General features: G+C 49.7%; 1 protein-coding gene across 1 annotated transcript; it reads left to right on the top strand.

Moving 5' to 3' along the window:
- Positions 1-1,289: 1,289 nt before the first annotated feature.
- TBATA (thymus, brain and testes associated) lies at positions 1,290-12,925 on the top strand (the record flags this gene model as incomplete). The annotated part of the gene is made up of 9 exons (XM_081158682.1): positions 1,290-1,336; positions 2,858-3,090; positions 5,025-5,180; positions 6,011-6,090; positions 7,501-7,674; positions 9,549-9,630; positions 10,435-10,579; positions 12,150-12,202; positions 12,831-12,925. The coding sequence occupies 9 exons, from the start codon at positions 1,290-1,292 to the stop codon at positions 12,923-12,925; spliced, it is 1,065 nt and encodes a 354-aa protein (XP_081014808.1).
- Positions 12,926-22,805: the final 9,880 nt, after the last annotated feature.

A 22,805-nucleotide genomic window follows, 5' to 3' on the forward strand; every position in this document is an offset into this window, starting at 1 on the left:
GCTCCAGGATATTCTTGTGTTGGTTTCACATACACACAGCATGTGCCCATGTATGTGAATTGGGTCATGATGTAACCATGAGTTGCTTACTGTGGTCACAGTCAAGAGCATTTGAAAGTCTCTGTTCTAAAGGCTATCTTTTCCTGTTGGGAGGTGCATTGGGGGCCTCCAAACGTCCTGTTCTCAAGCCTGCAGCCTCTAAGTGCTCTAGAGAGCAGCCCCCTCACCCGGGATGTCCAAAGCTTCCTTCAAAGGAAGCTCTGCCAACTGGTTTTCTTTTTAGAGAAAAGATTAGGAGTCTTTGAGTCGGGTTGCTTTGCAACCTCAAAGTTTCTCCCCTTCCCTGATCTCAGGCAATACTGCATTCTCCACCCTAACCTGATGAAAGGCTAGCCCTGGGGAGGTCCCTGGGCTCCCTTGCAGGGTCTGTAATTCTGGGGGTTAATTCTCAGAATGCACTGACTGCCTTTTCCAACCCCACTCCTGACACCTGAACCCCCCAGCATTTTGGCTAAAGGTATATGTGTATACATTCAGGTCCATAGATTTAGATTAATCACCATTCTTGGCTTGGACACCTATCATTTTTCAGCCATGTCATTTAATTAGCTTATTTAATAATATAACGGACAGCGGTAAATGCACGTCCCAAACCAAGAACTAGAATATCACCACTAATACATCTTATGTGCTCCTCTCCCAGCCCTCCCCCGCCCTGCTCTCAGAAATAGCCACTAGCTGAATTTTGTGTTTAACATTTCCTGCTTTTCTTTTGTTTCATCACAAGTTTATGATAATTTTACTTGCTTTTGAACTTTACTTTGGATAAGGATCTCAGGCTGTATGGTCTTCTGCCACTTGCTTTCCTTGTCTTAGTGTAGTATATGTAAAATTCATCTATGTAGCTGCATGTAGTTGTGGTTCATCCATTTTAATTGCAATATAATGTTCAGTTGTCTGAATGTGCCACAGCTTATTTATCCACTCTTCTGCCATTGGACACTTGGATTGTCCCCAGGTTTTTAATAATCTAAATCATCTTAGTTTGACTATTTTTGCAAATAGCCCCAGTTGTGCATCTACCAGTGTTGCTCTTGGGTGTATACTTGGGAGAGGAATTGCTGGGTGATAAGGTATGCAAATGTTCAATTTTGCAAGATATTGCCAATCGTTTTCTCCCAAAATGTCTGTTCCAGCCTATATTCCCACTACCAGTCTATGAGAGGTCCTAATACCCATCTTCAACACTAGTATTAAGTGCACTGATCTTTATTGCTAGAAACTGTACAATGGCTGCAGAGGTGAAGACCCAATTGTCTGAACAACCACTGATGAGGTGAGACCCCAAATGCCTACCCTGTTGACCAAGAAGGTGATGGGACAAAGGTGGCCTCAGGGGAACTCTACAGACTGAGGGTCCAAGAGAGGAAGTCCTTCCTCACCTTCCACTGCCATCAGCTAGGTCCCCAATGGGTTCTCGGGCCTGAGATACCACAGGTCACAGGAGGGACCCCTCTCCGGATGGGGGGAGGGTGTGGTGGCAGGAGCCAGGAGCACTGAGCGCAGAAATTCCAGGGATTTCTAGGGGGTGACTTTCTCTGTTAGTTGGGGTTAGGAGAGGCCAGCTAACTGTGACTTTCAGAGAAATTTTTCTTTATTTCTTTAAGTCCCAGATCTCTTAGAGGCGAACAGAGGACGGAACAGGATACTCAGGGGCCTGGTCAGCAAAATCCTGAGAGGGTCCAGAGGCAGAACACCTTTCTTAGCATATCAAGAGTCCATCTATACCACAGAGGGACTCCCTCCAGCCAGGGGCACCAGGAGAAGGGAAAGCAGACAGCAAGCAGGCAGGTGGTCCCACCAGACACCAGGCAGAGAGCAGCCCACCTTTGGATCCTTGCTGGACCGACTCTGACCTCTCCCTCCAGGAGCAGGGGCACAGCACCCTCAGGAGAGGGAAGGGGGGCGCAGGGGGGAGAATAGAGAACCTGAAACGGCTTTTTTCCAGTGACGCGAAGCAAGAGCTTGAAGCTTCCCTGCAGCGTTGCAGCTCTGAGAGCTGCCACATCAGCTCGGCATCTCCAGGGAGGGGCCCCCCAGAGAAAAGGACTTGCCGGTATAGTCTGGTTTTGGGGCCAGCTTTGGCCCCCAGTGCTGAGTCTAAGCCAAAACTGCCGCTGATGGCATGGGGGAAGGTGACAGTCTACAGCTGGCTTCTCCTGGGCGGCCAACAGTTTGGCTTGGGGAGAGACCCTTGATGGGATCAGCCCTCTGGCTCTGGAGGTGTATATAATGTGCCTTTGCTCCAATCCAGGTATTTGGATGAGTAGGTGGGTCTACAGCTTCTCTTTCTAGCTTTAGAGATGTTTCTGAGAGAAAACTGGGGTCCTGGGGAATTCCATCTGAGTTTTCTCAAATGGATCCTAGCTCCCTGCTAAGGCACCTTAAGAAGCCAGAAGCCTCCCTGAGACTGGATTGTCCCAATTGGGAGAAGACCCTGAGGGAGGCCCAGCTTTGAAGCCAGGGGGATGGTAGACAAATCCTGGAAACCACTTTTCAGAGTACCTCAGGAATGGACTCGTGAAAAGCCCTGAGCACTAAGCGCTGGGCGCTGAGCCCTGAGCCCTGGGCCCTGAGCCCTGAGCCCTGAGCCCTGAGCCCTGAGCGCTGAGCCATGGGCCCTGAGCCCTGAGCCCTAAGCCCTGAGCCCTGAGCCCTGAGTGCTGAGCCGTGGGCCTTGAGCCCTGAGCCCTGAGCCCTGAGCCCTGAGGCCTGAGGCCTGAGCCCTGAGCCCTGAGCTCAGACAGGCACTGCTGCGAGGAGTCTTCATTAGCTTCTCCTTCACCCTCTTCTTCAGTCCAAAGGCTGAGCCGAAGGCTGAGAAGTCAGAGCACAGGCCAGGAAGCCACGAGGTCAACAGGCCACAGAAAGAACTGATTGTCCCAGGGATCGTGGATTTCAAGGTGATCCGAGATGAACTGAGGGCCCCCGAGCCCCCAACCCCTGGCACCTACCGCTTCGGCCGCCTTAGCCACCACTCCTTCTTCTCCCGGCATCACCCCCATCCCCAGCAAGTGACTCACATCCAAGGTAGGGCTGGGATGGGGCTGGGGTATGCCAGGGCCTGGCCGGGGGTGGAGGGAGGGTAGTCTTAAAACCTGGAAAGGGAGGACCCAGACCCTATTTCTAGGCTGAGGCCCAGAGAGGATGGAGACTTGGCCAGGGCCACAGAACTGCTTGGCCACTTGTAAGCACTTGGCCAACCCAAGACTTGCCTTGGGGGCAGGCTCCAACGTCAGACTAAATGTCCCTGCAGAATTTCCATTGCCGATTAGCCCACCCTACAAATCAGAGAAAGGCAGGAATGTTCTGCCTCCGAGCTGCACTCTGGTCATTAACGCAGGCCATTGCATCCATCAAGCAGCTATGAAGTATGAACTGGGTATGAGTCAGGCAACTTTTTAGATCCTGGGACCCTGACAATGAAGTCTCTGTCCTCATGGAGCTGACTCTCTGGCAGGGAAGGCTAGGATATAGATAAGGTGTTCAGAGCATGGTAAGTGCCAAGGCTATAGAGGCGAGACCTGATCAGGAGCACGACTTTAGAGCAAAGAACTAAAAGAAGAGAGGACATGAATCAATCATGTGGCTATCAGGGTGAGGGAGGAGGGGAATGTTCCAGGCAGAGGGGACAATAAGCACAAAGGCCCAACAGCAAGGAGGCCAATGTGGCTGGAGCAGAGTAAGGAGGGGAGACAGGAGATGCAGTCGAGAGGCAATGGGGGCCCAGACCATATAGGCCTTGGAGGCCACTGCAGTCATCACTAAGCCATCTCACTGAGTCAGATGAGAACCACTGGAAAGCTGAGAGCCAAGAAGTGTCAGGAGTGAATTATTGGCCTCTGTCTGGATGGTAGCTTGGACCAGGGAGGTAGTAGTGGAAGAGTTAGTGGTCCCACTCTAGAGATATACAGAAGGTAAAGCCAACAGAATTTGCTGATTGATTAGAAACAGAGTGTGAGAAGAAGAGAGAGGTCAAGGCTGACTCCTAGGTTTTTGGTTTGAGTAACTGGAAAACTGGAGTTGCATTGGCCGGGACACAAAGGCTCAGAAGGGGTCCTTGGAGGATAGGAGAGGAGGGGGAGTTTGGTCTGGGACCTGAGAGATGCTAAATGTGAGACTCTTTTAGACATCCAGCTGGAGGCACAGAGGAGGCAGTTGGGTATGGAGGTCAGGGGAGAGATGCAAACAGGAGGGCGATTCAAGTGCGGATGGCGTTTGAAGTGACGTGCCTGGATGGGATCATCCAGGAGACCGTGTAGACGTAAGAGAGGAGAACCTGGGGGTTGAGCCCCAGGGACCCCAAGGCTAAGAGATTGAGAGGAGGCGTAGACTGCACAGGAAATGAGTAGTAGCTGGTGAGCTAGGACGAACCAGAAGAGTAAGGGGTCCAAAAGGAAAGTGTTAGGACAGCAATCCTGTCCTAACCAGTCTGGTCCTCAAAGCCTGTCAGTAGTAATATAATATCACACAGCCCTTGGGCCGAAGTGTCCTTATGTGTAAACTGCTTGCCACCATCTCCGGGCTGTCCTGTACTCAGCCCTGCACAGGCTGACGGATGGCAAGATGATTCATCCAGAGAGTTTAGCTAAATCCACTCCCTGTGGTTTGAGCCCAGGTCCCTCTCTCCGCGGCTATGGCTCACTGCCTCCACGCTCAGGTGTCCCTCTTTAGGCTGCTCACCTCTGAATGCTCACACCTGCAGTCATTGCTCTGTCAGAAAGCCAACAGGACCTCAGGACTAGGGGTGTGGGAAGCCTGTGTGACCCTGAGCACATCCCTGTGCTGTTTATCCTCAGCGCCCCTGGGAGTAAGGTCTGGGTGGCTGCAGAGGCCCTCTGGGCTTTGATGATCTATGGGCTATAGCTACCCGAAGAAGGGGGCCCGTGCTCTCCCTTCCCAGCCTCCTAGAGCTCTGGGGGTCCACCCAGTCCCCCATTCCCACAGCCTCTACCCCTTCACAGATCTCACCGGGAAATCCATCTGTGTCGTCAGGGACAAGTTCTCTCTGACTCCCTTGCCTCAAACTGAACTACTGTCCCACTGTCTGATGGGGATGCCCATCACCTCTGCCCCTGTTGGAGACCCGAAGTCCAATCGGAACCCTCAGCTTCCTTCTGGTGGGTACTTGGGCCACAGAGGTTCTACTTTGGGGTTACACCACTCTCCAAGGCCGGGTGCCTGTGAAGGAAGTGGGATCCCCTCAGATACCCCATTTTCCCCCTCATTTCCTACGGCATCTGCAGCTGCATTGCTCCCCACCCCTGAGGTCCTCAGAAATGCGCTCCTGCTTGGATTTGGGGTGATTGAGGAGTAACTACAAGCAGAGGACAAGCAGACTTGGGCAAGTCATATGACTTACAGCTATAGACTGGAATGACACTGGAGGTATTTAGTACCTGTATTCAGGCACCAGCCATCAGAACAGTCAGCCATAGACAGCACTGTTGCCGCCCTCTGGAGGCCTCTGCCCTGCCAGGCTTTGCCCTTTCTGTTGGGGGGTGGGGAGGCCGAGAAGCAGCTGAGTCAACCTGCAGGGCAGAGGTTCAGAAGGCTTGGTCCGTGCTCTGTACCACCCTCTCCAGGAATAGTCTAATATTTTAGTACCTGGCTGAATCTCAATATGGCTTCAGTTTTCTAAAAGAGGCAAAGTTAAATTAAACCACTCACATCTTGGCACAAAGAAACAAATGCTCTCCAGTGTCTCCCAGTAAAGCCACAGGCTGGGACATCAGTAGCCTCCTCCACACCCACCCTCCCACCCACCAACGGTGTGATTCCTAATCCTTCCCCCAAGGGCACTGCCTCCCCTTCCCTTTAAGATGCAGGTGAAAGGCTGGGAGGAGAGGCAGCTCTTCCACCTACAGCTCCCCCAACACCTGGTGCCACAGGGAGGGCAAGGAAGAGGGCCCCAGACATCAGTTGCCAGGATCTTGTCCTCTCCTTCCAGAGGCCTGGAAGAAGGAGTTGAAGGACCTGGCTGCCCAGGTGGTCAACTTTACCAGGGAGAATGAGCTGAAGAACAAAGAGGTGGGTGCAGAACAGAGGAGCTGTCTGGGAAGAGATGAAATGGATCCATCCCTTTGGTAGGAAATCCCTCCCAAGTCCGGTCAACCTGACCGGCAGAAGAGCGAGCGTTCCTTGCGGCGCTGCTGTTGGTACTGGGGAGGAGGGGCCGACAAATACAAACCGAAGGGAGAGGGCCACAGTGAGGGCTCTGAGGAGCGAGAGCCTGCCCCGGTGGAGAGGTCCAAGAAGGGTTCCTGGTTCAGAAGTGGACAAGGGAGGCATCCTAGTGGAGGCGTGCAGCACAAAAGCCCAGAAGCGGGAAAACGCAGGACATCTTCAGAGAGCAGGAAGCTGAAGTGCAGGACATAGTGAGCAGCAGTGCGGGAGAAGGCGGGAAGGGGCTGACCTAGAATGTGGACAAGGCCAGCTTGTTGTCAGTTCTGAACTTAGTGTAGTGTCTAATCTCATAAGGAGTGGAGAGTCCCTGGAGGTTTCCAAACAGGACTGGGGGAACCTCGTGGGTGCTATTTGCTGATTAGTAAAGACAAGTAGGAGGAAACTTGAAGGTAGTTGGAATTGGTCCTAGGACAGGCTTGGCCCTTCGTGGGTGAGTCTCACCCTGCACTTGTGTTGGGCAGTGGAATTCTCATCCTCCTGTAGCTAACTCACTGTGGCTCTCAGAGCAACTCTGCTAAACGGCCTGGGTCTCAGCTTTGTCTTTAAAATGGGAAAAAGGATACTATCAGTCTTAACTGGAGTTGCAGGGTCTAGAGGCCCAAGCCTTGTGCCCACAGACCTGGCTTAAGAGGGTTTCCCAGGGCTAAGAAAGGTTGCCAAGCTGTGGGAGACAGGCCTGGGGCAGCTGAGCTAGGAATTAAGGTAGGTGGGGAAGCGGGGGCGGGGCTTGGCAAAGAATACTGTCTTCAAATTTCTGCTGGGCTGGGGGGAAGGGTAGCAGGGAGGACAAGCCCGGGACCACGGTGGGTGGGGAGGGGTGGGGGCAGTAGGTGGGTGGCCAGCATTCAATGAAGTTCCAGGAGGAAGAGCTTTGGCTATGATGGAAGAGCCACCTGCTGGGGAAAGGGGTCTAGGACAGGGTGGGGCTGGCCTGGTCTACATCCTGGGTCCCTGCAGTGCTGTGATGCTGAGGGCACCCTGGAGATGTGACCCAGCCTCCTCCTATTCTTTTTTCTTCCCCTCTGTCTTCTCTATCCTATCTATCATTTATCTATCTATCTATCATCTATCTATCATCTATCTATCATCTATCTATCTATCTATCTATCTATCTATCTATCTATCTATCTATCATCTATCTGCCATCTATCTATTATCCATTCTCTCTCTCTCTCTCTCTCTCTCTCTCTCTCTCTCTCTCTCCCCCCCTGCCACCCCCAATACCCCCCGAGTCTCTGGCCACTTTCCTTCCAGGAGGAGGCACCTCAGCGGGAACAGGGTGCAAAGTACTCGGCAGAGACTGGGAGGCTCATCCCTGCTTCCTCCAGAGCCCTCAGCCGCGGCCACTCCCGCCAAGGCCGAGGGAACTGCCCTTCAGGCAGAAATGCAGGAGTCCAGACCTGTGTCCTGCAGGATCAGGAGCTGCTGGTGAGACCCTGGGAAGGCTGGGGCTGTGGCCCTACAGAGGCCCTAGTCTAAGGGAGGACAGGATGGGATCATTCCCAGGCCTACAGTGATCCCAACTGGGACTCTTCCAAACTGCTGGGAAGTGTGCCCTCTCTCAGCCATATTTGCACCTAAGATTGTGAGACCTGGGAGTCAAGAGCCTGCATTCTAATCCCCTGCTGCTTCCAGGTTTCAGTGTAAGCCTTTCCCTCTTTAAGTTCTTTCCCCTCCTGGGAGCCTTGGTTCCATGATCCAGCCAAACTGGGAGCATAGACATGTCATCGTAAAGTCTGTTCCAGCTTTGGCACTTGGCAGGTTAATGAAGGGAGCTTCAGTGGTGGAATGAGAAGCACTGAGATGAAGGTCCTGCCTAGTATGGCCTCAGACCACACCCCGGTGTGTGGTACCCTGCAGCTGGCAAGGCCGGTCCCAGCCTAGTCTCCCCATACTCTGAGAGGTGTCTTGTCTGCCACGACAAAGTGCAAAGCCCGCCTCCTCAGCATTCAAGTTTCCCATCAAGGCCTGAGACGAGTCCATGATTGGTTCCAGTGGGTTAAGGCATTGAAAGTCCCTGTTGAAATGCACACATGTTCCCCAGGAAAGGCCAGACAGTGAGCCAGCATCTCGACCCCATTCCTGTGACCAGTGCTTTCAAACAGTCCAGAGAAGTGAACAGAGCAGACAGGTCCTGGGATCCCCATTCCAGATGGGGAGACTGAGGCCTTGCCAGGTGACATTCTGTGGCCCAGGTCCCAGAGAAGGAGCGGCATAGTTGGGACTGGAACACAGTACTTTCTCCACCATAGGGCGGCCTCACCTTGCCTGGAAGTAGGTTCTCAGGTTCCTTGGGGAGGGTGCGAAGGGCAGGTAAGTTGGATGTGGGGAATTGAGAAGGAGCTGGGGTAGAGTGGGGGTGGGGTCACCATCTGGGGTGGGTACCTGGGGGCAAGGGTGGACACCCTAGCAGGCATAGGCCTGGGGAGAGGCAATCCCAGGTTCCCCTCTGACTACCACTGGTTCAAGTGGGCTCTCCTGAAAGAGGGAACCCCACTTTCCTAGGGCGCCAGGTGCTCCACTTACCATCTGGGGCTCAAATTCCAGGCAAGCATAGCTACAGCCACCATCAACACCCGGGCCTAGCGTGCTCCCATAGCCCATTGAAGACAGAGCTGGATCTTTTCCAAATGATCCTTGACTGGAGAACGCAGGGGGGAAAGGGCCGTGAAGCAGCAGAGGTGGCAAAGGCTGAAGACACAGCTAAGAGCAGAGCGGGTGCGCTGCTGGGCGGGAAGAAACCCCAAGCCAAGCAGTTTGCACAACCCGCCAGCCCCAGTCTTCAGGCTGCCCACTGGGATCGCCCCACCTCTTTGCTAACATCTCCAGTCTCTGAATTTGGGAACTTCAGGGAGGGGAGGCTCATGGGGTCCTTGAAATCCCCACACCAAGGACTCCATTCCAGACTCGGTGCGTCTCTGAGGAGCTGACTGTCCAGCTCTGACTTTGCCTTCCCAGGGAGGGACTCTGTGGTATGACCAGCCCAAGCAAGGCTGAGAGATGAGGGTCCACATATCTGACTCAGGGTTAGTGCTGCCTCAGTCTCTGCTGGATGTCCCCCTCTCTCATGGCCTCAGCTTCCTTACCTGTTCGTGAAGAGGTTGAGAATCTTCCTGCAGGGCCTTTGGGAGAGCAAGCCCGCAGTAGCGAGCAAAGTCCCACGCAGAGGGGCTGCAAGGACAATTGTGGGGACTTCAGCCAACCATGTGGCTCTGGGATCCCACTTCTGGGGCAGGCGCCTGTGTTGGCAGCTGGAACATGCCGTCCAGCACATTAACCCAGGCCTGTCCTCCTGCCCACAGATCTTGGAGCTCCTTTGTCAGATTCTGCAAACAGATTCCTTGAGTGCTATCCAGTTCTGGCTAGTCTACGCTCCTCCCAAGGGTGAGGCACAGCCCCATACCCGGGTCTGAGTGGAGCATGCTGACGGCCTTGTCCCCTGGTTCTGAAGTACTCAGATGTCATGTCACTCGGCTCCCACCCCAGGACCTTCTCCCTGAGCCTCTTCTCCTTTTTAGAGCCTCAGACTAACTTTTTCTGGTTAGACATTCCTGGTCCCTTCTTCCATTCCCCAGCAGGATTTGCATGCTCCAATCCTCAGAAGGGACCCCTCCTCCATGCTGACCGCAAGCCTCAGCACCCGGGAGGGAAAAATCCAAAGACCAGACTTAGCAGACACAGCCCCTTACCCACCACTGTGGAAAGCTCACACACAGATGCAAATGCATGCACATAAGAACACATACGTATATGTACATGAACACATGAATGGACGTCTATGTACACACTGGGGCAGGGGTAGAAGGTATGTCTAAGTGGGAAGGTGAGGAATGATGAAAGCTGGAGAACTGGTTGGAGAAGGCTTCCTGATGGGGAGAGTGAAGGGGGAGGGGGAGAGGGCAGGCCCCTATAGGTTTCCCAGAGTGGGCCAGGGGGGTGTCGTGGGCAGGTAGGCCAAGAACATGGGAGGTGTGGAAAGACTGAGCACATAGCACACACAGGGGCCAGGGAGAAGTAGGAGCTGCCCATGGGGTCCTATGGGCAGAATGTGAGATGACTGAAAAAGCTGCCCTGAGCCAGGGTTGAGCAGAAGAGCTGGGGGCCCTGCTTCCTGCATGTCCCCTCTAACTACAGGATGGGGGCTGGGATCATGCCCCTGAGGACTCTGCTCCCTGGCTGTGCTTACAGAAAAGGACTTGGCACTGAGGCTCCTGCAGACAGCAGTGGCTCAGCTCCTTCCCAAGGCTTTAGTCTCCATCCCAACAGAAAAACTCCTGAACCAGCTCCAAAAAGTTCAAGAATCACCTCAAGAGAGGCAAGAGCCATCCGGCAGGTGGGCTTCACACTCCCTCACTGGCCCCCTCTGTTCCCAGAACCGCTTCCTCAAGTTCAGCACCTGTCCTCCCAAGTGAGGCTAGTGGGGACCAGAGAATGGAGCCTGACACTGGCCAGAGCCTGGGGTGACTGAGCCAGTCCTGGAGGAAGAGGTCAGCCCCTCCCATGGGCCCCTCCAGCTGAGGCCCACTCTGCCAGACCAGACTCCAGCTGCCGGCTGTGGGGATGCCTGGGGGGAGGTGACGAGTGTCAGTTGTAGCAGGACAGGGATGGAGAAGCCGCAGCTAGCCTTCCAGAAGCTCTTGGTCTTTGGGAAGACATAGTAGAGAAGGATCACTAATACAGGCAGGCAGCAGTATCTTTATGTCGGTATTAAGCACCCTGGATGGCTGGAGAGAGACAATTAATTCCAACTTGGGGAAAGGGAAGGTGAAGGAAGGCCTCACAAAGCAGGTGAGTAGGGCCTGACAGTCAGCACTGGAGCCTGCAATATTGAATGCCCATTATATCTGCTTGACATCGCTGGGTGTTTTAAATATTTCTAGTCCATACAACCGCCCATGGAGGCTCTATCACCTCCATTTTATCGATGAGAAAACTGAGGCTCAGAAACAGTTGAATGACCCAAAGTCACCTGTCTGGTCGGCAGAAGAGTTGGCGTCAGACTTGGGCACGCCTGGCTTATATGCCCAACAGCGCTCAGATTCACAGGGGAGCTTGTTAAAAGTGAAAATTTCTAGAGTCTAACAGCAGGTGGCAGGGGGTACACAGGGGCTGTGTATTTTTAACATCACCCAAGTATTTCTGATAGAGCTTGGAGAGCACTGCTTGGTGACTAGGATCTGAACAGGTAAAGGAGAGGGTAGGGAGTGTCAGGTGTGGAGGTCAGTAATGGGCACATTTTAGGGGATGCTAAGTTTGGGGGTGGTTGGAGTGTGGTAGGCTTGGGGAGAAGGGGGCAGGTGCTTGTGCTCACTTAGATTTGTTAAAGGTGTGGGTGCTTGCTCTAGGCCTGCACTTGGTTTGCTTTGCCAGTTTGGGAGGCCAGGGGAGGCACAGGAGAAAGGCAGGCTTCACTGCAACCTTGGTCAAGACACCTCCCATCTGTGAGCCTCAGTTTTACCTCTCGAAGGCCCCTCTCCCAGAGCTGTAGAGAGGGAAAATTACATCAGGTGCATTAAAAGGCCTGCTGAAGTGGAATGCCGATACAAGATAATATAAGAGCATTATTCATGCTTGTAAACAATTCATTCGGGAAGCAGGTTCTCGTCTTCACTCACAGGGGAAGGCTTCCTGTCTGCAAGGAAGCAAGAGGCCAAGAGAGGGCCTGGGGGAGGGCTGTATAGTAGCCTCCCTTACAGTTCTTGGGATGGGGGGCCTTGGTTCCCTGTGACTTCAGCAGGCAATGGAGTCACAGTTGTCAGGGTTCTGCTTGCTGGTTCTTAGGGAGGGTTGGCTCCTGCCTCTTCCTGGAGCATCTTCCTCACTTCCCCGCCCACCCTGCCCCCCTGCTATGGTGAGGTCCAGCCTGACCTTCCCCGACCTTCTTTCCTTTGTGTTGGTTATAGCCTATCACCGAAGAAACTGAAGACACCACCTCTACCAAAAAGCGAAAAACCGGGTAAGATTCCATGCAGCGGGTCACTGCAGGCTCACTGAGGCCCACCCTGGCTGGCTTCCTTGGGGGATTTAGGCTTCCTTGGAGATGGGTCTCTGCCCAAGGAAGCCGCTCATTTTATCCATCCATCCATCCATCCATCCATCCATCCATCCATCCATCCAACAGAAACTTATTTAGCACCTATGTGCCAGGCTCTCGGGATCACTGGGACTCTTGGGGGCAAGAGGGGATGAGGGAGATGAGGGAGGAGGCTGCTGCGGTCACCCTGGTGCCTTAGACCAAGGCAGGGGGAGGGGAGCGGGGGTGGGAGGGGAGAGAAGACCGGTATCTGCCATATACTATATTCTCTCCCACTAACTAGACTGTAAAGGGTCCTGAGTGCTGGTGGAGTGTCTGCATAGAGTAGGCATTCATAGACATTTGTTACCTGGATGTAGTGGGGCTCGGAGAAGGCAGTCAGCTCCTCCGAGTCGCCAGCAGAGCCCAGAGCAGAAGCTGGGTTAGCTGGCGCTCATGCATCGCCCTCGGCTCTCCCACATCTGCCCTGGGCCTGTGGGCAGAGGGACAGCTCCCAGGTGAGCCTGGCCCTCCTCATCCTCTCCTGCCGGCCGTGTCTCCCCTCCCCCAGAGTACATCGGGAAAGCACAGGTTCTCCGGGTGCATTCAAGCCAGAGCTCAGAGGAGACAGCGTCAGAGCCAAAGGCAGAGTGGCGAGGAGCCTGAGCCGCCCCGCTCGGCCCGGCCCGAAGCCCGCCCGGAGTGAAAGCTTCCCCACCCTGCTGCCGCCACCTCACCAGCAATACGTACTTTCCTATCACATAGAGTCTATTAAAATGCCATCTTCCCTTTAGGAGGACAGTTCGCTCTGTCACGGGCAGTCGGTCTGTGCTTTGGATTGTTTATTCCTGGAGCAGGGGCGAGCTGCGTGGAACCACCCCCACCACCGTTCACCGCCCCTCGGAGAGCGCCCCAGTGCCACTGCCCATGTGGGGTTACCTGGTTCTTGTATGTTCCAGGGAACTAAAGGGCAGATGGTGGCTAGGGTGGCCTGAGAAAAAAGCTCTGCCCCTCTTTGAACTAAGACACACAAGGCTCTGGGTAGGTTAGAGCAGAGGTCAGGAACCCACAGGCCTCCTTAAAATAATCATTGATACCAATTACTGAATTCCTACCGGGCACTGAGGCAGGAACTTCAGGAATAGCTCATGAATACTGTTAACTGACCCAAAAGAGTCAGGAAGCTTTGACTAGATATAAATAACACAGACTTACTCAAGGGCCTTAGGTTTTGCAACTAAGGCAATACCCAGTGTGTTCTGAGGGAACACAACTGGGCAATACCCAGTGTGATCCAAAGGAGAAAGAAAAGCTGAGGGTTGTAGATAGTAAAGTGTACATCCAGCTTCTGCATTCTCAGGCCCTGAATTGGTCTAAGATGGTATCTGTCAGATGTCTGGTGGTCTAGACAATGGAGCATTTTCAGATGGTTTACTGAAGACTTGATGTAAGTCTGGGCATTAACGCACAATGCACAGACATACCTCCAGGTACTGACACAGGACTGGAAAATTCAAAACTTTTAAGTTCCCAGAGTCAGCTGAAACAAGAATAATTGTTTCCTTATGTTTCTGCCTACTTAATTTTAGTAATTTAGCAGCTGGACTGTAATGACTCCATTTTATTTCTTCACTCTGTTTCTCAGACACTATGTGGTACTATATTTGATTCTTCCAAAAGTATTAATATAATTCCCATTTTATAGGTGAATAAACTGAGGCTCAGAATGGTGAAATAACTCATCTGAGGCCACATAGTAAGTGGCAGAGCCCAGATACAAACCCAACATGTCTGGTTCTAGAATAGCCACTCACTATACTCTACTGCCTTACAAACAACAACCCTCACCAAAAGTGGTGGTTAATTCCTGAAAAGCAGAAAGCTTATCCAAATGGTGGTTGGCAAGATCAAGGGGGAGAGGGACATCATAATATAAATGTGGTTCAGATGTACCCGGGGCTGCTTTGTCTTTTAAGATCTAGAGAAGATGACCTTGACCCTCTGGGAAATCCAATGTCATCCTTGAGATTTCTGCCAATTCTCTGAAAGGTGAGGGGAGAAAGGCACTGGGGATTTACAATGTCAAGGTCACCCGTGGCTCTGAGCTCCTACTTCTACGGAGTTCAGTCCATGGATTGTGGCCCCATTCCACACTTGCAGTTCTGCTCCACCTCGCATCAATCCTGGTGGATTAAGTCCCTCAGGGTTTTCCCAAACACCCCATTCACACTAAGCTTTTGTGTGCAGTAGACTTCAATGGAGATCAGGGGCTGGATGGGGATTTGCTGTGAATCTAGCAAAGCTCCATTCATGGTCAATATTAAATAGCTTTGTTTTTAAAAGTCCTTGGCCACTCTTCCATTGGGGATATTTTCTTGGTGGCAGCCTCTTGCTATATCACTGGCTTTCCTTTGCCCTGCCCTGCCCTCTGACAGCAGTTTTCTCCTAGAAAGCCCACATTTATTATTTTTTCCCCCTATTTTTTATTTGCAGCAAAAAATATGTATCACATAAAACTTACCATTTTAACCATTTTTAAGTGCACAGTTTAGTGGTATTAAGTACATTCGCGTTGCTGTACAACCATCACTACCATCCATCTGCAGAATTCTTCATCTTGCAAAACTGAAACTCTCTTCCCATTAATCAATAACTCCCCGTTCTCCTCTCCCCTCCCCCAGCTCCTGGCAACCACCATTCTACTTTCTGTCTCTGTAAATCTGACTACTCCAGGTACCTCCTGTAAGTGGAATCATACAATCTTATTTGTCCTTTTGTGTCTGGCTTATTTCAGTTAGCATAAGGTCCTCAAGGGTCATCCATATTGTAACATGTCAAAACTTCCTCCCACTTTTTTTTTTTAATCAATGCAGCAGTTTAGCTTCCTCCAACCTCTCTTCCCAAACTTGCCATCTCCACCTTGGCCCATCCAACCTCATCAAGAGGGTGAGCTGAACAGGTCTGTTCATGGCGTAGGGTCCCTGCCCCTTGGCAGTTGTGGTTATGAGAATATACCCCTCCTCCACTACAAATGATTTTTAAGAATACACACAGCAAAAATATTCTGTAAGTTATGTACTTCCAAAATAAACCATACTTGTTTGCACAAAACCCCTGGCTCTTTGGGTAATCCTTCTACCTCACCTTTATTTTTTCAGGAAATATTGCTAAGAGATTAATATTTGCCATTGCAGCTTCTCATAGTTTTTTATTCCATGGAGTGTACCTCTCATCAAAGTTGCCTAGTCCATCCTTCAAATTTATTTATCTGTTTTGCATTCTCCATCTCGTTTGCTTTTGCAACTCTGCAAAATGCTTGTGTCACTGCCTGGCCTTCCCACCCATTGTCATTGCACTTAAAGAGCAGCCATTCTAGGGCCTGGCTTCTTACCCATATATTTTGAGCATAGATTGTGAACAGATCTTTCTCAGCAACCCTGCAGTCTATCAGGAGAAAGAAAGATGAGGGGACTGAGCTGGACCTTGTACACATTAAAAACACTGTGGAAATAAATGCTGTGATATGCAAATGGGAAACCACTATATTGCAAAAAAACATATGGCCAAACTATGGTTGTGTGGGATAACCTGACTTAATTCAATGCTCAAGACAACCCACAAGGTAGGTGTAATTATCCACATTTTAGTTTACACAGCCAATAAATAGTGGATTCAAGCCCAGGGTTGTGGGGTTCCTCAGTCAGTGCTCTTTCTGATACACTGTTACCTTGCAGGCCTCACCCCAAAATCTACTGTCTCCAGACAAAAAAGTGGACTCTTCTCTCATTTCCAGCCATGTCACCCCCGCTTTCTCTTGGTTCCTCTTCCGCCCCTTGGACATGGAGCAAGGCACAGTTGGCTCTGACTCCCTGGCCCTCTTCAAAGTCTCCCAACAAGGCTACCTCCTTCTTCCATGCTTGAAGGGAGTCATTGCTAAACCCCAGGGGGACAACTAGCTGGGGGGATTTCAATATTCCAGACATCTGAAAGAGCACTGGTCAGAGTTGTCACTGGTTATCCTGGAAATGCCGGTGATGTTGGGTCTGCCTGCCTTGTCACCTGCACTGGGCCATCAGTGCCCCTCTGATTCTGTGCCAGCTGGTGACTGGGCTGTGGCCCGTAGGCCTGTCTGGCTTTGTAGAGTCTCTGTGCTCTGCTTTGCAGTACTCCCTGTCTCAGTGGCTTGGCATTCATTTCACTTCTGCTGGGTGTCAGGATGCTGTGACCACTGCTGGGTCACTCCTAAGTTTTCCCTAAATCGAGGCCCTAGAGTTTCTCTTTTACCCTCTGCTCCTCTGCCTGAAGTGTAAGGACAGATTTCCCCTTTCAATTATATCCATGGAATCATGGTTTTACTGTGTTATTTGTAAAAGTTTCTCGTACATATGAAATACAAATATTAAATCATTCCTCCATGTGCCACCTAAGTTCACCTATTGTACCACCAGAGTATATTTACCACACCATGAGAAACGGTGACTAGAACAGATTGCAATTTGAAGATGAGAGAGCTGCTACTCCAGGACTCTTGGCTTAAGGACACACGTAGAAGTCAGCTTGTCTCTACCCAGTGTGCTGGCTCAACAATCTCCCTGCCCCACTCATTCCACTTAAATGAGAATAGGCTGGAGGCCCATTTCAGCAAAGGTTGGGGTGGGGAGGTTGTAACCTCACTGCCAGAACCTTAGAATCCCATTGTTGGGACGTCCCTCAAAAGATCTCTAGCACCCTTCTGAGACCATGGGAAATCCCATTGTAGTGCCATACAATATGATGTCAAACTTCAGCTTTGACATCTATGGTAACAGAGATCTTACTACCTTTCCTGGCTGCTCAAACCTAAATTCTGTCCCCAGAGCCACAATGATCAAGTCTTTCCTTCTTCCCCTGGGTATCTAATTTTGCTCATGTCAAAACTCTTCTATAAATCTCAATTAGACCACACCTCCTTTCAAACCTTTCATACTTTTTTTTTTCTTGTCTGATTGCATTAGCTAATACTTTCAGAGAATGATATTAAGTAACTAATAGTGATAGTGGCATTTAAATACTTTTCATCGAAATGCCTCTCATTTTTCACCATTAAGCATAAGTTGATTCTGTTTATATATTAAATATATATAAACAGAAATATTCACATATTTATAAAGTTATTTCAAGAAGTATCCTCCAATTCTTAAGTGTTTAATCTACACTGGGACCTTATGAGGTAGATACTTACTATTATTAGAACAATTTTGCAGATAAGGAGCTGAAAACAGAAGTAACTTGCTCAAGGTGATACAACTAAGAAGCAGATTCAGGATACAAATTTGGCAGCTTGAGTGGCAAAGCCCATCCTCTTGGACCTGTATGCCCCATAATAACTCCATGTGGTAGATGTTATTAGCACAATTTTATAGATGAGAGTTCAGAAGAGAGGTTAAGTGATCAGTCTAAGCTCAAACAGCTTGCAACTGTATCCTTCTCATGGGCTGATAGGGTAGTCTTAGACGACACCTCTACTGCACATTGGGTTAATTTCTTCTGCATGCTGTGTGACTTTTCTCAAATCTGTCTTCCATTTCACTGCCTTGGTTTCCTGTAATGTCAACTATACCCTTGAAAGTACTACATTCAATAACTCTGCTGTGGTGGTGTGTGTTTGTTCTCTTCTTAGTCCACATAACCTCCTTTCAACTCATTCTATTCGCAACTTCAAACACTTATTTCAGATAGTTTGTTATCTTTAATTTCTTGAGAATCTAAAACATTTCTTATGTAATATTTTCTTCTATTCCTGAGGAGTGTCTTCTTCCAGAATGTATACTTTCTGACTGGCATCTTTCACTAAGCAAAATGTTTTCAAGGTTCATTCATGTTGTAGCATGTATCGATATTTCATTCCTTTTACAGCCAAATAATATTCCATTATATGGACATACCAATTTTGTTTATCCATTCATCAGCTGATGGGCATTTAGGTTGTCTCTACCTTTTGGCTAATGTGAATAGTGCTGCTATGAACATCTGTGTATAAACTTTTGTGTGGACATGTTTTCAATTCTTGTGGGTATCTACTTAGAGTGGAATTGCTGGGTCATGTGATAACAGTACGTTTAACTTTTTAAAAAATATATAGTTTTATTGACTTCAGAGAGAGGAAGGGAGAGGGAGAGAGAGAAACACCAATGATGAGAGAGTCATTGATCAGCTGCCTCCTGTGCGCCCCCTGGTGGCAATCGATCCAGCAAGCTGGGCATGTGCCCTGACCTGGAATCGAACCTTGATCTCCTGGATCACAGGTCGATGCTCAACCAATGAGCCATGCCGGCTGGGCTATGTTTAACTTTTTTTGAGGGATGGCTAAACTGCTTTCCAAAGCAACTGCACAATTTGACATTCCCATTAGCAGTGTATGAGGGTTTGAATTTCTTCACATCCTGCCAACACTTGTTATTATCTGTCTCTTTAAAATTTTTGCCATCCTAGTGAATGTGAAGTGGTATCTCATTGTGGTTTTAATGTGTCTTTCCTGGATGGCATATGGTGTTGGACACCTTTTCCTGTGCTTATTGGCCATTTGTGTATCTGCTTTGAAGAAATGTCTATTCAGATATAATTTTATTTTTAAAACAAAACAAAACTCCCGTCCTGTCGGGAACTTTCCTAGTTCGACAGGGGATGCCCTGTAAGAAAAGCCCACCACCCATGTTGGTCTGAGGATCTCAAATTTTTTGTTTGCTTTTGGTGTAGCTCAGCAGTCTATTCATTCTATCCACCTAAGCCTTTGTTTGCCATCAGAGATTATTAATATAGAGTAATTTTTGCCTACACACTCCTCCTGCCAGCTGGGAGAGGGAAACGTGCATATTAGCAATTCATCCATCTCTATCTGAGGTGCTCTTTATCCCTAATGGGAGATGAGTGCCAGGTGTTACAGTGCCCATCTGGGCACTCACAAACCCACAGTCCCTTTTCCACCAGGTTGGGGGGAACTGTGAGGATTCTAGACTTCTCTTTGCTCAACTGCTATCACTGTACTTCTTTCAGGGAAAAAAGCACGTTTACTCCTGGAGCCTTCGTTCGGTTTGACCTCAAATGTGGCATCTTTAGGTGTATCTTCCTGAAGCATGTGGTTTGAGTTGAGACCCTTCCCAGGTTTCTATGTTAGTGACCCATTCCTTGCTATTTTTATTTCCTCTGAGTCACTGAAAAATGCAAAAGGAAATAAAAATAACAACAAAGATGCTGTAATAGTCATTGTATTTTAATTTTGGCTGCCTTGGTTGTGAAAGAGTAAAAGCCTGAAGTGAACACAAGCACAGCAATCAACTCAGACGGAAAACACACACAGAGCCCTGCCACCCGTCAGGCAGGCTGAGCAACAGACACGGCCGGCTGCAAGGCCAGCAGGAAATGCTGTTTTCCCCAAGGCCCTGCAGCAGTTGTAAAATGCCATAATCACCTCCTCTTTGAGTAACTGTTGCTTTCTTACCAATAAGACCCCCCAGAGCCCTGTGGCTTTTTTATTTGTTCCTGGGGACACCCAATTGCTAAACCATCCTTGCCTCCTGGCAGCACCTGACCCCAGTTCATCATCACTTCCCCAATTCCTGCCTCAGAAAGTCACCAATCCAGAACTGATCCCTCCAGTGAGATCCAAACCTTAGAAAGGACACCCTCCTCCTGCTTGTCCAGCGGCACCCCTTGCCCCCTTGCCCCCCCAGGTCAATCAGTTTGATTTTTTGTTGAAGCACAGGCTTGTCCTCTGCAGGCTTTGGCTGTTTAGCCTTTAAGAGCTGGTATTAAATTGATGTAGCCCAGCTCTGTTTTTTTCCATTCAGCTCAGCTTTTGTTTGCCATCAGAGATAATTAACCTAGGGTAATGATTACTTAGGTGTTTTCTTCCTGCCAGCAGGAAAGGGGGAAAATAGTGCTTATTAGCAACTCTCCCAGATCTGTCGTCCTCTCTCTCTTTTTTTAAAAATCCTCACTCAAGGATATGGTTTCATTGACTTTAGAAAAAGAGGAAGGGAGAGGGAAAGAGAAAGAAACATGAATGTGAGAGAGGAAACATGGATCAATTGCCTCCCGTATGCTCCCCAACTGGGGATTGACCAGGGATCGAACCTGCAACCTGGGTGTGCTCTGACAGGGAATCAAACCTGTGACCCTTCGGTGCAAGGGATGACACTCCAACAAACTGAGCCACGCCAGCCAGGGCTGTCCACCTCTTCTAAGGTTGGGTGGGCCCCCCGCATGGGCAGGAAGGTGGGCAATCGTCCAGTCCCAACCATGGACAGCACTTGGGTAAAGGGCTAATGACCAGTGTGCATATCCCAGGGTCTCTCCCCAAACCCTGCCAGGGAACAGCCATGGTGGCACTTGGCCCTGCCCTCAGTGAGCTGACCGTCTCAGGGAAGTCTCTCCTCTCTTTGGGCATCAGGTCACCCTTCAGCTCACTTAGGCCCCTTCTTCTTACTTGGACAGTCTGTTCATACTATAGAATTAAGTGGGGATCCCAGTAATAAAAATCACCAACATTTGTTAAAGGCTTTGATATCTCTGGCACTATGCTTAGTATTTAATATATATTATCCCATTTAGTTCTCATAATAAGATTAAATATTACTATTATCTCCATTTTTTTTTTAGGTGAAGAAACAGAGGCAAAGAGAGATTAAGTAGCCTGTCATAGCTAGTAAGGGGCAACCATGCATGTAATCAGCACAGCATACTGTTTCACTAAGTATCATGGAGAGATCAAAAAGAAATGGAAATTGCCCGGCCAGTGTGGCTCAGTGGTTGGGTGTCGACTCATGAATCAAGGGGTCACTAGTTCGATTCCCAGTCAGGGCATATGCCTGGGTTCTGAGCTCAATCCCAGTAGGGGGCGTGCAGGAGGCAGCCAATCTACATTTCTCTCTCATTGATGTTTCTATCTCTCCATCTCTCTCCCTTCCCCTCTCCCTAAAAATCAATAAAACCATTTTTTTTTTTAAAAAAGAAACAGATTAACTGAAGAACTTATATGCATATAGGCATAACCCATGGCCACAGGCAATAGTGTGGTGAAGGCCTGGGGCGGAGGGTGAAGGGGATCAATGGGGAAAAAAAGGGGAACATCTGTAATACTTTTGACAATAAAGATAAATTTTAAAAAAAGAAACTGAGGCACAGAGATAGATAGGAGTCCTCTCAGTCACACAGCCAGAACCCTCTACTGGCCTCTTTCTAGAGCTGCGAGCAACAACTGCTCCAAACTGGTCTAGCCAGAGCAAAGGGATGGCTCTCCTTGCAGGGTCCTGGCCCTTTAAAGCACCCTGACCTGGATCTGCACACCCCAGACTTGAAGAGAAAGGGGAAGGAGGAGGAGTGGAGGAGCCCCAAGCAAAGATGCTTGTGCTGGTGGCTCTGGAAAGGTCCTGACCAGCCCACCTTGGCCCAGCTCAGCAGACCATAGGCAGCATATGGCCAGTTGATACGTTTCATCTGAGCTTCGGAGTATTTATTTTTTGTTAACACTTAAAATTCAGGACGTACAATGTCTCTTAAAACATCAGAAGCTATGGAAACACTGGATCCGGTTCCGCCCGGCAGAAGCTCTCATTCACTAAAGTCCCCACCCTCATTTACGAGGTTTGCCTGGAGTCTGAGAGTCCTGCTCTGGACACAATGCTGTTCATTTGAGGCACGTTCTAGCTTATTCATGTCCATTGCATCAGCTCTCTGGCTCTCCTTGCCCCTTAAGGTAAGAACCTCAAACCCTTTTCTTTAAGCCCCACATCCCCATAACAATGGCCTCAAGGCCCTGAGACAATTTGGCTCTTGGCTGGAACAATTACCCAAGGAGCATTTAGTTCAATCACCTATTCTATAGTAGAAGCTGAGCCCTAGAGAGGGAAAGGTTTTGTCCACACTCACAGATCAGGAAAAGTTCTCGTGGAGTCTGTTTTATTGCATTCTAAATCACAGAATGTTAGCAGTAGGGAATTCAATTCCATTCACTGCGAAAGGTGTTAATTGATGGCTCAGTGTTACCTAGTGGCCAGGACTATATCATGCCTTGACTTGAACACATTCTAGTTCCTCAGCTACTTGGCGGAGTGGAAGGATAGACTTGGTGGCTTTAGAGCCGGGCTCAGCCACTCCCTGTGTCACTTTCTGCAGTTACTTCATTACTCTGAGCCTCGGCTTCTGTTTTGTATGAGAATTCTTTCCAGCCAGAGCACTAGATTAACCAGTAAGTGGATTATCTGGGCTCTGATTTCAATGCCAAGAACCTCAAACCCTTTTCCTTTTGCAAGCAGTCACTGACTGGCTAACAGCGGCTGTCCTGCATACAGAACTCCAGGCATGTGTTTTGTCAACTGCGTGATCTCCCCTCAGCTGCTTATGGAGAGACTGTCTACCCTTTGACAGAGGTGTGACTTTAGGCAAGTGACTCAACCTCTCTGAGCCTCAGTTTCTTCATGGGGGTTGTAAGGATTTAGTGAGATATTAGGTAAAGGACATAGCACAGTGCCTGGCACATGGTATGTGTTCAATAAACTTTAGCAATATC

The sequence above is a fragment of the Miniopterus schreibersii genome (assembly GCF_964146895.1).
Source record: "Miniopterus schreibersii genome assembly, chromosome: 14".
Taxonomy (NCBI): Eukaryota; Metazoa; Chordata; class Mammalia; order Chiroptera; family Miniopteridae; genus Miniopterus; species Miniopterus schreibersii.